Source organism: Chiloscyllium plagiosum, unplaced genomic scaffold, assembly GCF_037043375.1.
Source record: "Chiloscyllium plagiosum isolate Xiang-an unplaced genomic scaffold, Cpla_swu_hap1 HiC_scaffold_1, whole genome shotgun sequence".
NCBI lineage: Eukaryota > Metazoa > Chordata > Chondrichthyes > Orectolobiformes > Hemiscylliidae > Chiloscyllium > Chiloscyllium plagiosum.
The window spans coordinates 77485088-77499615 of NW_028270139.1; the positions used below are offsets into that span (position 1 = coordinate 77485088).

General features: G+C 39.1%; 1 protein-coding gene across 2 annotated transcripts in view; it reads left to right on the forward strand.

Moving 5' to 3' along the window:
• cep135 (centrosomal protein 135) overlaps positions 1-14528 on the forward strand; it is a 135814-nt gene that overhangs the window by 99347 nt on the left and 21939 nt on the right. For both annotated transcript variants that reach the window (XM_043690562.2, XM_043690581.2), the window contains exons 17-21: positions 8555-8670; positions 9233-9387; positions 10034-10089; positions 10799-10967; positions 12858-12968. In XM_043690562.2, the coding sequence (XP_043546497.2) occupies positions 8555-8670; positions 9233-9387; positions 10034-10089; positions 10799-10967; positions 12858-12968 (607 nt within the window). The remainder of the gene's footprint in view (positions 1-8554; positions 8671-9232; positions 9388-10033; positions 10090-10798; positions 10968-12857; positions 12969-14528) is intronic.

The following is a 14528-nucleotide window of genomic DNA, read 5'->3' on the forward strand; positions in this document are numbered from 1 at the left end:
TGAAGTATTATGTCTGCCTGGTTTTAAGCTGCTGGTGTCATTGAAGTGTCATGACCAAAGAGAGAGGTTATCTAGAAGTAATTTCTGCCTGAAATTCATTCAGAAATATAGTTGAAGCCTTGCAGACTGTCTTCAGAAAACAGATTATTCAAAGGTACAGGTATTTTTAACCTAGCTGGGAAGGATATTTGATGAAATAAAAACAGAACATACTGGAGAAAGCCAGCATGTCTAACAGCATCTGTGCAGAGAAAAATAGAGTTAATGTTTCATGTCCAATATGACTTCTTCAATCAAGAAGAGTCACATCGGATTTGAAAAGCTGTCTCTGTTTCTGTCTCCACAGACAATGCTGAATTTCTCCCACACGTTCTCGTTTGTTTCAGATTTACAGCGTCTCTAGAATTTTGCTTTTATTAGAATATTTGATGAGCTGATCTTACTCGATGAAATCTGCTCGAAGAATTTTGGCAAAGGGAAAAATTCTCTCAAGACATGGGAGACCATTCTTTATGTCAGTATTACTGATGGTGGAGTTCAGGGAAACCTCTCAGAAACTGAATAGTTTCCTCTTGAAATCATTTGTATCCTTCTCCACAAAAAGGTTTAACAGAAGCTAATCTATGTATATGTTGAAGAAATTCCCCAGACTCTGGCCTTGAGCATTGACAAACTTTATTGCATGATATCATAGGGAGCACACCGTTCCTTTGCATACTCAGGTGCATCTCCAAAGCGCTTCCTGATCACTGCAATTTTATGTAGTATAAAAGATGCTGAACTGACAGTTTCTCAGGACTGTACATAACGAGCTATTATTCTGAGACCTCAAGTCAATGCACACTCCATTTACTGTATTCGCCTATTGATAATGTTTGGCTGAGTCGTGCTTTCTACAGAGAAACAGTTCATGTGGTATGTGGGGAAAGCATACGTTATGTGGTTGTTACAGAATGTTTTAGCAGGCTACAGCCATCCAGGGCAAGAGATAAGCCAGGCGAGAGCAACACCATGACAGACCAAAATCTCTGCAAATGAGCAATCCAGCAAAATCAGCTTCCGCATTCCCCCATTTCTGATCATAAGATCAAAGCAGCAGATCAGAATTTCCTGCAAAAGGGAGAATGTAACCGGAGCCTGGGGGTTTATCTAGTGGTGGAGGCTCAGATTCATTGGGGTACTCAGCTTTATCAGGGTGTGTGATTTCAGTGAGGGGGATCTTGACCAACTGGGAAGTTAATGGGACTGAGCTAGTAATAGCAAGGCAAAGCGTGCTCAACACTGTATAAGACAGATAATAAGAACTGAAACAATAATGAAAATGACAAGTATAAGAAGGCCCTGCAAGAGTGCCTTTCCAAGGGACCAAACCATCCACCCATCCAGCACTGCAGATCCCAAGGAGAACTGGTGTCACGGAGCTTGGAGGCAGACTTTCGAATGTGATCAGCAAGGTTGGTAATGTTCTCACTGGAGTTGGGAATATAGGTGCAACATTCAGAGTCAATGAGAGCACAAGTGCCCCTATTCTCGGCTAGTAGATAATCTAAGGCGAATCTGTTTTGTAGGGTGACTGTATGAATGGTGACCACCTCCGCACTAAGTTGGTTAAGGGTTGTCGCTGTGTCATTTGCTATTTCCTCAAGAACTGAGGACAGTTTTCTGACCTCTGTTGCCAGTAGAGTGGCCCCATAAGAGCGGAAGAGAATGGCAAAGAGCTGCCCAGTTATAGCTCCCTTGTGCGAGGCCAAGGCTGTTGGAACGAGGAGGAATGTGAGTGGTATATAAAGGGGACCACATACACTAGAGAGCAACCATCAGTCCAGGAGAATTGCAGCAAGGAGTAGGCTTTGTGGCAGCAAATGAAATAGGTGCCATTATAAGTTCTCAAGTAATTGGTCTGAGTTCCAGTTTAAAGAGTTGCGAACGTGGCAGTTGTAGTAGTCTTGCAGGGAACTTCAAGGTTCAAGATACTCCCAGTGGAAGTGGATCGGCATGTGGACTGGGTAAGGAGCAGGGAATGGACACATTTACTTGTTCCAGCATTCCACCATGACGTGTGGTTGCTTTTAAAGCAGATGGTTCCCATGGGTGTACCCTTTCCTGTGGTATTAGTGAGGAACAGAGCTGGGGGTGTTTGCGAGAGGCTGTACTGAGGTTGGAGTCAGTGTAAATGTTAACAGACATTTTGCCAGCAAGTATACAGGCTCTGGTAAGGGCACACAGTTTGGCCGCCTGTGCAGAAGATCCTTCCATCCGCACAGTGGATTCAAGGGTTTCACAAGGTGTACGTATGACGTAGCCAGCTAGCATTTGATGATCTGAGGGTCGAAAAGAGGAGTCGTCTGTGAAAAGGATCATGTCTGGGTTGTCTAACAGAGTTTCGGAGAGGTCAACCTCTTGGACTACATGCAGATAATCGTGGTCCTCTGACAGGAAATGTGAGGCAAAACCTTTTCACCATGAAAGTGGTGGGAATCTGGGACTCAATGTCTGTGAGAGTGATAGAGGCAGAAACCTTCTTAATATTTAAGAAGTATTTAGATGTGTATTTGTGATGACAAGGCATATAAGCATTATAAGGCAAATGCTGGAAAATAGGATTAGTGTAGTTAAATCGTTGTTTTTGATTGGCACGAACATGATGGGCTGAAGGGCCTTTCTATGTTATTCATTTCCATGATACTAACTTATCCATATTTCTTGGGAGACTCTTTATGTTTCCTTCACAAGTATACCACATCTGCAAATCACTTTTATTCATATTATTTGTAACTTGCTCAAAGAACTCCAATAAATTAGTTAAATATGGTTTCCCTCTTCACATGTTTGAGTTTAGATTAGATTGCTACCTTCCCCTACCCTCCTCTCTGACGTATCACCTCTATCCCCACCCCCATTCACCTATTGTACTCTCCCTGCCTCCATTCCTGATGAAAGGCTTTTGCCCGAAACATCGATTTTCCTGCTCCTCGGATGCTGCCTGACCTGCTGTGCTTTTCCAGCACCACTCTAATCTAAACTCTGGTTTCCAGCATCTGCAATCCTCATTTCTGCCTACATTACATGTTGACTCTGCCTGATCACATTAAGATTTTCTAAGTGCCCTTGTGAACATCCATAATTGTAGATATTTTGCAAGATTGATTTTAGACTAAATGTAGCTTCCTGCCTTCTTTAATGTAGGAGCTGCAGTCGCGATTTTCCAGTCTGGCAGGACTTTTCCAGAATTTAAAGAATTTTGGAAAGTTAAAAGCATTGCATCTTTTCTTTTCACAATCATTTCTTTTATAAACCTAGGATGTATGCTATCCCAACCAGGGAACATGTAAGCCTTTAGTTTCAACGTTACCCTCTCCCTGTTTATTGTATTTATTTTAAGTTCCTACCTCAATTTCCCCTCTTGATATGCAAGATATCTGAAATGTTATTTGTGAACTTGAAAGTGAAGACAGACACCGTGGGCGGCACGGTGGCACAGTGGTTAGCACTGCTGCCTCACAGCGCCAGAGACCCGGGTTCAATTCCCGCCTCAGGCGACTGACTGTGTGGAGTTTGCACATTCTCCCTGTGTCTGCGTGGGTTTCCTCCGGGTGCTCCGGTTTCCTCCCACAGTCCAAAGATGTGCAGGGTGGGTGAATTGGCCATGCTAAATTGCCCGTAGTGGTTAGGTAAGGGGTAAATGTAGGGATATGGGTGGGTTGCGCTTCGGCGGGTCGGTGTGGTCTTGTTCGGCCGAAGGGCCTGTTTCCACACTGTAATGTAATCTAATCTAATCTAAATCTAATCTAATCAAATTTCTGCTCAACACGTCTACATTTCCCAAAATTAATTCTCTAATTAGCTTCCTCCCTAGCCCTCCTGACCTCGTTTCTTTGGTCATTCTTTGTTTGTTTTTAAATTCTGTCCAGTGTCACGATCTACCACTTATAAAACCATAAGACATGGAGCAGAAATTAGGCCATTCAGCTCATCGAGACTGCTCCGCCATTCGATTGTGGCTGATAAGTTTCTCAACCGCATTCTCCTGTTTTCTCCCCATAACCTTTGATCCTCTTGGTAATCAAGAACTTATCTATCTCAATCTTAAATATACTCAATGACCTGGCCTCCACAGCCTTCCGTGGCAATGAATTCCACAGACTCACCACTCTCTAACTAAAGATTTTTTTCTTTATCTCTGTTATAAAGGTTCTTTCCTTTACTCTAAGGCTGTGCCTTCGGGTCCTAGTGTCTGTTATCAATTTCAACATCTTCCTAATGTCCACTCTATCCAGGCCATTCAGTATTCTGTCAGCTTAATCAGGTTTCTTCCCCCCCCCCCCCCATCCTTCTAATTTCCATCGAGTTTGACCCAGAGTCCTCCAACGTTCCTCATCTGTTAAGCCTTTCATTCTTGGGATCATTTTTGTGAACCTCTTCTGGACCTGCTCCAGGGCCGGTACATCCTTCCTGAGGTATGGAGCCCAAAGTTGCACACAGTACTCTAAATGTGGTCTGACCAGAGCTTTATAAAGCCCCAGAAGTACATCCCTGCTTTTGTATTCTAGACCTCTCGAAATAAATGCCAATGTTGTGTTTGCCTTCTTAACTACCAACTCAACTTGCAAGTTTATCTTAAGAGAATCCTGGACCAGGACTCCCACGTCCCTTTGCACTTCAGATTTCTGGATTTTCTAAATGTTAGGAAATAGTCCATGCCTCTCTTATTCCTACCAAAGTGTATGACCTCACACCTTCCTATTATGCCACTGTATTCCATCTGCCACTTCTTTGTTCACTCTCGTAACCTGTCTAAATCTTTCTGCAGTCTCCCCACCTCCTCAATGCTACCTGTCTCTCTACCTAACTTTGTATCATCTGCAAACTTATCCAGAATGTCCTCAGTTCCTCCATCTAGATTGTTAATGTAAAAAGTAAAAGGTTGTGATCCCAACTCTGACCCTTGTGGTACACCACTAATCACTGGCTTCCATCCTGAGACGGACCCTTTTATCCCCACTCTCTGCTTTCTGCCAAATAGCCAGTAGTCTATCCATGCTAGTACCTTTCATCTAACAACATGCAGCCTGCTGTGCAGCATTTTATCAAAGGCCTTCAGGAGGTCCAGGTAGATAACATTCATTGGCTCTCCTTGGTCTAATCTGCTCATTACCTCCTCAAAGAATTCTAACAGATTTGTCAGGCACAGCCTCTTGATTAAACCATGCTGACTTTACCCTATTTTACCATGCACTTCCAATACAGAGGAACCTTGAATATCCACCATTCGATTATCTGAATATCCGATTATCCGGCAAGATTGCAAGGTCCCGATACTTGGCTAAAACATGTTATCTGGTATTCGATTCTCTGGAATTCGATTAACCAAACTCCCAACCCGTGTCCATAAAATAATCGAGGTTCCTCTGTATATAGAAATCTCATCCCTCACATTAGACTCAAAAATCTTGCCAACGACCGAAGTCAGGCTAATGACCTATAATTTCCTGTCTTTTGACTTCTCCCTTAGTAAACAAGTGGGTCACATTAGCGATTTTCCAGTCTTCTGGAATCCTCCCTTACGCCAGTGATTCCTGAAAGGTCACCACTAACGCCTCCACTATCTGTTCAGTTTTCTCCATAAGAACTCTGGGGTGTCGTCACCTTCAGACCTTTAGTTTTTCTAGCACCTTCTCCTTGGTGATGGTCGCCATCTTTGCAGACTGTACATTTTTACATACAATTTGATACTATGCTTAACCTCCTTAGTTAGTAATGGATTATGCCTCGTTTTCACGGCATTTTTTTTCCTCGCTGGAATATACTTTTGCTGCAAGTTATTCTTAAATGCTTGCCACTTCGTCTGAACTTGCTTGCCTTTTAACTTAATTTTCTTTGAATTGCCTTTAATTAACTTTAAAACACTTGTCTTAGACCCACTCTTCTCACCCTGAACCTGGATGTAAAATTCAATCATGTTGAGATCACTGCTGCCTTTACTTTGAGGTAATTCATTAATTCTGTCACATAGCATGTTATCAGATCGAAAACACTCTGCTCTCTGGTTGGTTCGAAATATGTGCTGCTCTAAGAAATTGTCTGGGCTACACCAGTGAATTCATCCTCCAGACTATCTTTGCCTATCTATTTCACTCAATCTATACGTAGATTAAAATGAATCACGGTTATTGCTATACCTTTATTTCGCCCTGTATCATCTATATACTCCATCCTATAACATAGGTTACAATCCCCAACAGTAACTATTTCCAGAAGTGATTTAATAGCCTTGCTATTTATAATCTCTACCCAAGCTTGTAGATCTTGATCTGTAGAATTAAGATCATGTGTGCCCACTATATTAATGTCATATTTAATTAATAATGATAGTCCATCACCTTTCCTAGCTTCCTAAAATGCAACTTGACAGCAACTGGATTCCAAATATTTGAAGGTACTTGCTATCAGGTTATACTTATTTATTTATGCACATAATGCGCAATGAATTTCTATTTATAGAAATTGTCGCCTTGTATCTGTTGGTGCACTCTAAGGTTTGTATGGTATATCCCTTTTTGCCACACTCTGATCTTCATCACTCTTATTGCTACCTTCCTTTATCATCTTGTGCTGTCCTTTTAATTTAGCGCCAAGAACCCAATTCGATTCCAGCCTCGAGTGACTATCTATGGAGTTTACACGTTCTCCCCTTGTCAGCATGAGTTTCCTCCGGGTGCTCCGGTTTCTTCCCATAGTCCAAAGGTGTACAGGTTAGGTGGATTGGCCATGTTAAATTGTCCGTCATATTCAGGAGTGTACAGACAATGTGGATTAACCATGGGAAATGCAGGGTTACAGGGATGGGTGTAGTGGGAGGGTCCAAGTGGATGCTCTTCGGTGGGTCAGTTGGACTCAATGGACCGAATGGTCTGCTTCCATACTGTGGGGATTCTATCATTCTCTGAAGTATTGCCAATAGAGTATCCTTTTCTTATCTCCAAGCTGTTCAGCTTAAAACTTTGAAACCAACAGTGGAACAATCCCATTAGAGAGCTTATGTATAGCCAGATCATAATAGGTAAACCATTGAACTTGAGAAAGAGGATCACAGCATGCAGTGAGAAGTGAATATGTTAAAATGAATAGGTCAAGCATCAGCAAGCAATGCTGTAACAGACAAGGCAGTGAGTGGCACCACAGCTTTCCTCGCCAAGCCAGGCAGTGGAAGATATTGGTTGACATCAGGATGCAGCTCATACGGAGCATCAGCCATCCAAAAGGTAAACGCTCAATAAATGTGGAAGTGTTTTATTGAAGAAGCAAGTGATTGTGTTGGGCATAGTGTACACTCAACATACTGTATGGCTTCTCATTGATGTGGCACATGGATAGGCAGGAGCTATTAAAGATTTGGAGCTTGTGATGATACTGTGCCATTAAGAGGGATTTGTTGTGTGCTGTTTCTCTTGCAGAGAGGTGTTATCAGTGGTGTCAGAATGTCTTTTCAGAAATAGTGGATAAACCGTTTTGCACTTCTTATGTGGTTTTTCTTTAATTAGTCAAAAAATGAATGTATGGAGTCAGCCTCACACAGATCCAGGACTTTAGTTTGGCTTTAAGTTTAAGTATAAGTAGGGTTTTTGAACTTGAAGAAGCTAGATTCAGCTCTCTCTGCTGCAGCTAAAAGCTTAAATTCTCTCTCTTCTGCTGGATTCAATATTTTGGTGTTCCTTTCTCCTGGACTGGAGATAGCAAGTGAGAAAATTTGTTTTGTTGAATTTGCCTTTGCCAAGGTTGTGTTTATGGGATGCGGCTATTATTGAAACAGTTGATGATTAGGTTAAAATACACATTATTTTATTAAATATTTCAATAGAGTTAGAGTTATAACTTTTTTTGTGTGTATTTTCATTGTGTTATAAGAATAAAGTGTGTTTTGCTTAAAGCCCAGCAGTTTGACCAATTTAATCACATCTGGAACACAGAATCTTGCACTTGCCTTTAAATAAGATAAAAGTTAAGATCAAGGCTATCTTCTTGATATATTTTGAGGGGGTTTTGCCTGGCCCATAACAAGTTCCAGACACTCCACGAACACATTCAGGAAAACATACTGAAACAAAGGATACCTGAGTCATGTTAGTCACTTAAAGATGATTCCATGAATCAGACTTACCCACACCGGCCGGATAGGAGGTGCAGGGAGAGGAGGGCCTAGGATAAGGGGTGGTGGCCCGAGGCACTGGGGAGGAATAAATTCAAAGATAAATCATGTTTTTGGATACAGGTTGTTCTGCTATAACATGCAATTCATTAATACGAATTCACTAACGCAATTGCCAAATTGAGCACACATGTTTATAAAATGCACACTTTTAAAACGTGTTGGCTATAATATAATTACATTACCAATGCTTTAAGCACTGTACCTAAAGCACAATTTTTCTATAATGCTTGGTTGCACAGGAACGCAACCATCGCATTATAGAAGAACTACCTGTACTTCTCATTTTCAAATGTTAAACAATAATTATCCTTACCAAGAAATGACTGCATTGTACTAATGTTTCAGGTTGCTGAATGACCACCTGGAGAAGTCTCTTGTAGACATACAGCATCGGTTGAGTGTGAAAAGCAAGGAACTTCAGACAGCTCAAGACAGAATTGACAGACAAGAGGAGAGACTCGGTAATACCAATATAACATTGCATCTACGAAGCTAAATTCTTCAGGTTCAAAAACCGTTATGTCCAAACCATGCAGGTTAAATCTGGACTTTAGACCTTTGTATTGTTGTTTTAAAATGTTGTAAAAACATGCAACCACTTTATTATTTGTACTATTTTGTTATTTTGCTATTTATTTGGCACATCCAACATAAAATAATATGCAAATCACACACCACCAACCTCCTCCCCCCTCCAAAGGCAGAATTGGAATTTTTAAGTTGTGGAGAATATTAAATCAGTAGCCAAAGTACAGAGTCCTAAATGAGTAGCTAAAGAGAGGCAGAGTGGTAGAGCAGTCTGGGGCATGGGATTAGAAACAGCAACCTTCATGTGAGGCTGATGGAGCCGTAAATTGGAAAGCACTGAGAACCTATCGTATTGAATGTTGTGATTGACAGTGTTGTATATGACTTCATTGGTATAAAAGCAGGCAAATACAAGTGTAAAGTTATTATGTAGACTGTGGAGGTGCATTACAAGTGGTCAAACAAATTTAAAGTATATTATATTTTGTTGCTTAGGTGAGTACAATCGACAGAATTCTAGTCTACGAGAAGAAATCAATTTATTAAAAACTACAGTATCTGCTCTAGACCAGGAGAAGGATTGCTTGCAGGATGCTGTGGATGAAAAAACCGAAAAAATTGCTACCTTAGAAGAGAACCTTGCCAATCGGGTGAATACACTAATATGACTATTCCAAAATTAAGTTAACCTTTCTGTTGTGTGTTCAGCAAACAGTAAGTAGATTATAATATTTATTCCTGTTGGAGAATACTAGGAAATTTGATGTGGGACTCGGCACTTGAAAATCTTTGTCTCTCTGCAAATGCTGCTTGTGTTGCAGAGTATTTTCAGTATTTCCTGTTTTTATTATATTGGATTTGAATTGTCTTGTGAAAAATGTTATAATTTTTGGTTTGAGAAATCTGCAGATTTTTAGCAACAGTAGTTCAAACCTGCCTGATATCCTAATGTGAGGAGAGAAAGAATTTAATCTTAGCATTAAAAAACTTGTGTGTGTGTGTGTGTGTGTCCACCATTAAAGACATTTTCATACTCTATAATCCCTAAAGTAGTATTAAATTTGTGTTGTTGCATCAACTTAAAATTCTGATCAAGCAATTGGTGCTACAGATGAAATGTAAACAATTATCCTAATAGGATATGTAAGGGAAAGTGATAGGCTTCCCAAGGGATTTCAGGAGGCTGGAGCTACGCATGTGTACCCATTCTTGAATACTAATGGGCCAGTAATAATTTTTTATGTATTCATGGCTCTTGAAATTGACTGATACAGTTCATATTTTCTCCATTTCTAGGAAAAGGCGATAACCAATATGAAAATTACTGTGACTGAATTAGAATCTGCCCTGGAGTAAGTATAGTGGTAACACAACAGAACTCATAGATAACTTTAGTTATGGACCAGATCAAACCCCCACAAAATATATTAAGAAGATAGTCCGGACTTTTAAAGGCAAGTACTAGGCATTGTGTTCCGGATACAATTCAATTGGCCAAACTACCAGTTTTGAAGTAAAATATTCTATTCATACACTGTAGTTAAAATACAACAAAAGAAAAGAGAAATTGGAATAACTTAACTCTACTGGAGAACTTAACAAAATAATGGATTATTTAACTACTAAGCAGTAACTGTTCCAATGTAGTAATATCCTATAAGTACACCCATAGCAAAAAGGCAAATTCAGTAAAACCGATGTCTTGCATGCAATTCTAGCAGCAGAGAACCCCCAGCTTTTAGCTATAACAGAGAGAGACAAAACGGCTTCCACTTTCAGTTTTGTAACCCCAGCAGCTGATAAACTAAAACTATAAATCCTGCTTCTGTGAGAGCTTGACCCCACCCATTCAGGCTGCTTCTGTTGTTCCAACTTTTAAAAAAAAGCAAGGCATCACAGGCTGTTTATTTTATTGGATTTGAATAGAAAGCTCAGTAGCTTTTCTTAAAACTTCTCTTCAGAAAAAAAAACAAGACAAAATGCACCTCTTAAAGCTATAATATAGTCACACTGAAATCTTCTGAAAATTTGACTTGTTTTTTAAACTTTATTTTCGCTCAGCCTTTTGAATGACACTCTAAGTAACCGAGACCGGGAAATAAATTCCTTACGTCGGCAACTAGATTCTATTCATAAGGAGTCAGAGGAATTAGAACAGTGTCGAGATGCTGCATTTAAAGAAAATCGTTGTTTGAGAGATGACTTGACTCAAATGACGAGGGAAAATCAGGTAATATGAATTATTTATTTGACATTTAATCAGGTGCAAATTGTCCCTTCCCTGTCCACACTTGTTAGATAGAAATATTCTTTTCAGCATATAAGGCTATATTTCAATTTTGATTTTAAATTTGAACTCTTAAAACATTTCCCAAATTCAGAATGTTTTTCAAACTCTTAATGGTGGTCTCCAGTTTTAATTTGCAATTCATGCATCATCGATATTATTTCCTTTTCTTTCGTGTTTAGTATTTCATACTAGTTGCCATCAGATTCCATCTTCCATCATTCCTTCCACCTTAATTAATGCTGTAAAAACTGAAGTAACATGTCAATACCAATACCCTTATTTTGTCATTTGTAAATTTGACTAGTTGCTTTAAGTTGCTTCTCTGATTACACTTTTTGTTTTAGCATTTGTGTTGTTTTTAAGCCTGCCTCAACCTCCGAAACTCCTTTTTGCCTTTCTGACTTTTAAAATATATATTTCCCTATATGGCTACTCATACCAGTAACACTCTTTACCAATTCCCCTTTCAGCATTTATGTAAGTTGTTTACCCTCCTCATTTCATATCTGTTAATTTAGTCATATAATAATATAGAACTTGAATGAAAGGGGACATATTTCTTCCAAGCTTTTCATCTTGCACACATCAGAATAATTAATGAGAAACACCAATATATAGGGAAGATAATATTTATACTTTGAGAAGAGAATACTGATTTGTTAGCAATTGATTGGTAGAGGCATTATCATGATGGATGTACCAATTAGATGATGACCAACAATTAACTGCCAAACTTTGTTTAAAATTTTATGTGTGGGATAACAACTATCCTATTCAAGTCATTTCTGCTGTACATCACACAAAATAATGAATGAGCCTAACATTGGTCCTGAAAAGTATCCTATCAAAAGGCTCAATGGGGGTTTGAGGCAACAGGTGAGGTTGGTAAGTAATAGCAACATGAATTGTGTGGAATAGGAGAGAAATCAAAGACCCCAGTCATAGCCTCAACATGAACCTGATGGGCCCCTGGACCCTGACCTAACCCCTTGTCCTGGGCTCTGGTGTTCACCACTACAAAGATGCTGCCTCCAAGCCAAATGAAGATTCTACCTAGCACACAACTGAGTAATGTAGTTTATGAATTTCAGTGCCCACTGATGCTGGGTATGTGGCTTTATGTCCATACCAGTAAAGGATCGAATGAAACAGTTCAGGAACAGTACTGATTCAACTTGCCCAGACCTGTAAAAATCAAAATACAGTATCCATATTAGATGTGATTCTAACATTTGCTAATTAATCCCTGGTGTGGTAAGAATTGGGCAGACAACCAATTTAGGATTGACATACTCGTATACACGTTGAACCTGCTTCACCTCAACAATTCAAAGTGATATTCATTCTGTTTTTCATTTCTCAGAACTGTGCTTTGACCAATCAGAGTCAACCTACCTCATTTAAAATTTATTCAAAGTTTGGCAGTTAATTGTCAGTCATCAAGTAGTTGGTGCATTCTCCTTGGCAATGATTTTTCTGGCCAACCAATTCCTTGTCAAAGTTATACTAGAAATGTTATTGAGATAATGTGTGAGTATAATGTGTATCAACCATGTTATGGCTAAGAAGAAAAATGATTGATACTTAGCGCACCTTTATGTATGAGTTACTTTAGTTACACTTGAGATCAATCTTTAACCTATACCATCCAAAAACTTTAAATTTTTTATTTGCTGTAGAAATGATGAACACAGTGGTTAGAAAGTTGTGCCAGTATGAATTGTGATAATTTGGTCCTTGTTGCCTTTATGCTAGGCAGTTTAATGATTCTATAATTATTATACTAATTAATAAAAAACTTATGATAACCTTCACTAATTTTCCTATTAGACAATCACAAATGAATTGGAACAAGCTTTGCATGAAAAGGATGAGTTAAAATCAAGAGTGCATAACTACATCAACGAAGTGGCAAGAATAGAGAGCTTAATGGTTGCCAAGGTAACAATGATAAAAGATAATCAGAAACTAAATACATTTTCATATTGTTATCCATAAAACTGTTTGTTATTTCTAACAGTTGGTTTCTGAATGTAAGCTTTAATCCATTATTGTTCTGATTATTCTCCACCAAATTATTTGTTATCTATTTGCTTGTTCTTTGGTTTGAATGTAATTTAGGACTAGGTACATGTTAAGTTCTTCGTACAAATCTTGCTTACAGAAGAATTGTGACATTCTAATGATAATTCATGGTGAAACGTTAACCTGTCCTTTAGTTTAATAAAATGCCTTTTCTATATTTAATATTGATCAGTTAAAATGTTTTTTAACATTTAGAACATTGTGGAAAAATCCTTATTAGAATTTTGCAGTTTGAACCATTTGAGAGCAAATTTTAGTTGATAAGAGATTATTTCATAGCTCAGCCCTGTTTTTCTAAAATACACATTTTTAGGCTTATTGATTCTCTCTGATATTGATGCTATTGACTGCCAAGGGCATATGGCTAGATTATGTTTCAAAATTGGCAGCATGGTCCAACATGTGCCCCACGTGACTTATCGGCTGAAGGCTAAATGTTGTCTAGTTATAGCTACATATAGCATGGAATACTTTAGTCCTTGAGTTAAAGTCATCAGCAAGCAATCCTGATTTGACCTTCTATTGGGGAGAAGCTGATTGTTGAAGCAGTTTGGACCTAGGACAGTTCCTGCAGTAGTGGACTGAAACAGAGTTGATTCATTTCCAACAACCTGATGAATCTACTGTTATGTTGATGTGACTCCAATCAGTGGGCATTTTGCTGCCTGATCCCCTTAGATTTCATTGGAATGTAGGCTTAGAAACAAGATTAGGACATTTGCCTTTCGATCTTGCTCTACCATTTAAAGACAACATAGCTGTCCTTTCCTGTGTGCACCTTATAACCTTTGAATGCCTTCAAAAATATGATTTCAATTTTCTTAGAGTCTTTGATGCAATACCTGATCAATTGGTGCCTTGATATCAAGGAAGTCACTCTCATCTCACCTGGTATTAAACTTTTTTGTCCATGTTTGGATGAAGGTGGTATTGATGTCTGGAGCTGTATTTGGCAGGATTTAATTTATTCTCCTTTTGTTGGACAGGACATACTCAAGTAACTTTCCACATTGTTGGGTTGGTTCTATTGTTGTAGCTGTACTCGCACAGCTTGACATGGGAAGAGATCTGTTCTTCAGTACAATTGCTATGATGCCGTCAGGGCCTTAGCCCTTGTGCAATATCCAATGCCTTCAGTCCTATCTTGATATCACAAGAGGTGAATTGAATTGTCTGAAAGCTGGCATCTATAACGGCAGCTCCACAGCAGAAGATGCCAGCAGACCATTCACTCAGTACTTATAATTGAAGTTGGTGAGGATGGGTAAGCCCTAATGCTTCTACCTGTTGTTAGTTGTTTAATTGTACACAACTCTTCACTATTGGATGTGGCAGATCTACAAAGCTTTGATCTGATTTACAGTATGATATCGCTTAGCCCTCCCTATTATGCTGTTTTTAGTGTTTGGAATGCAA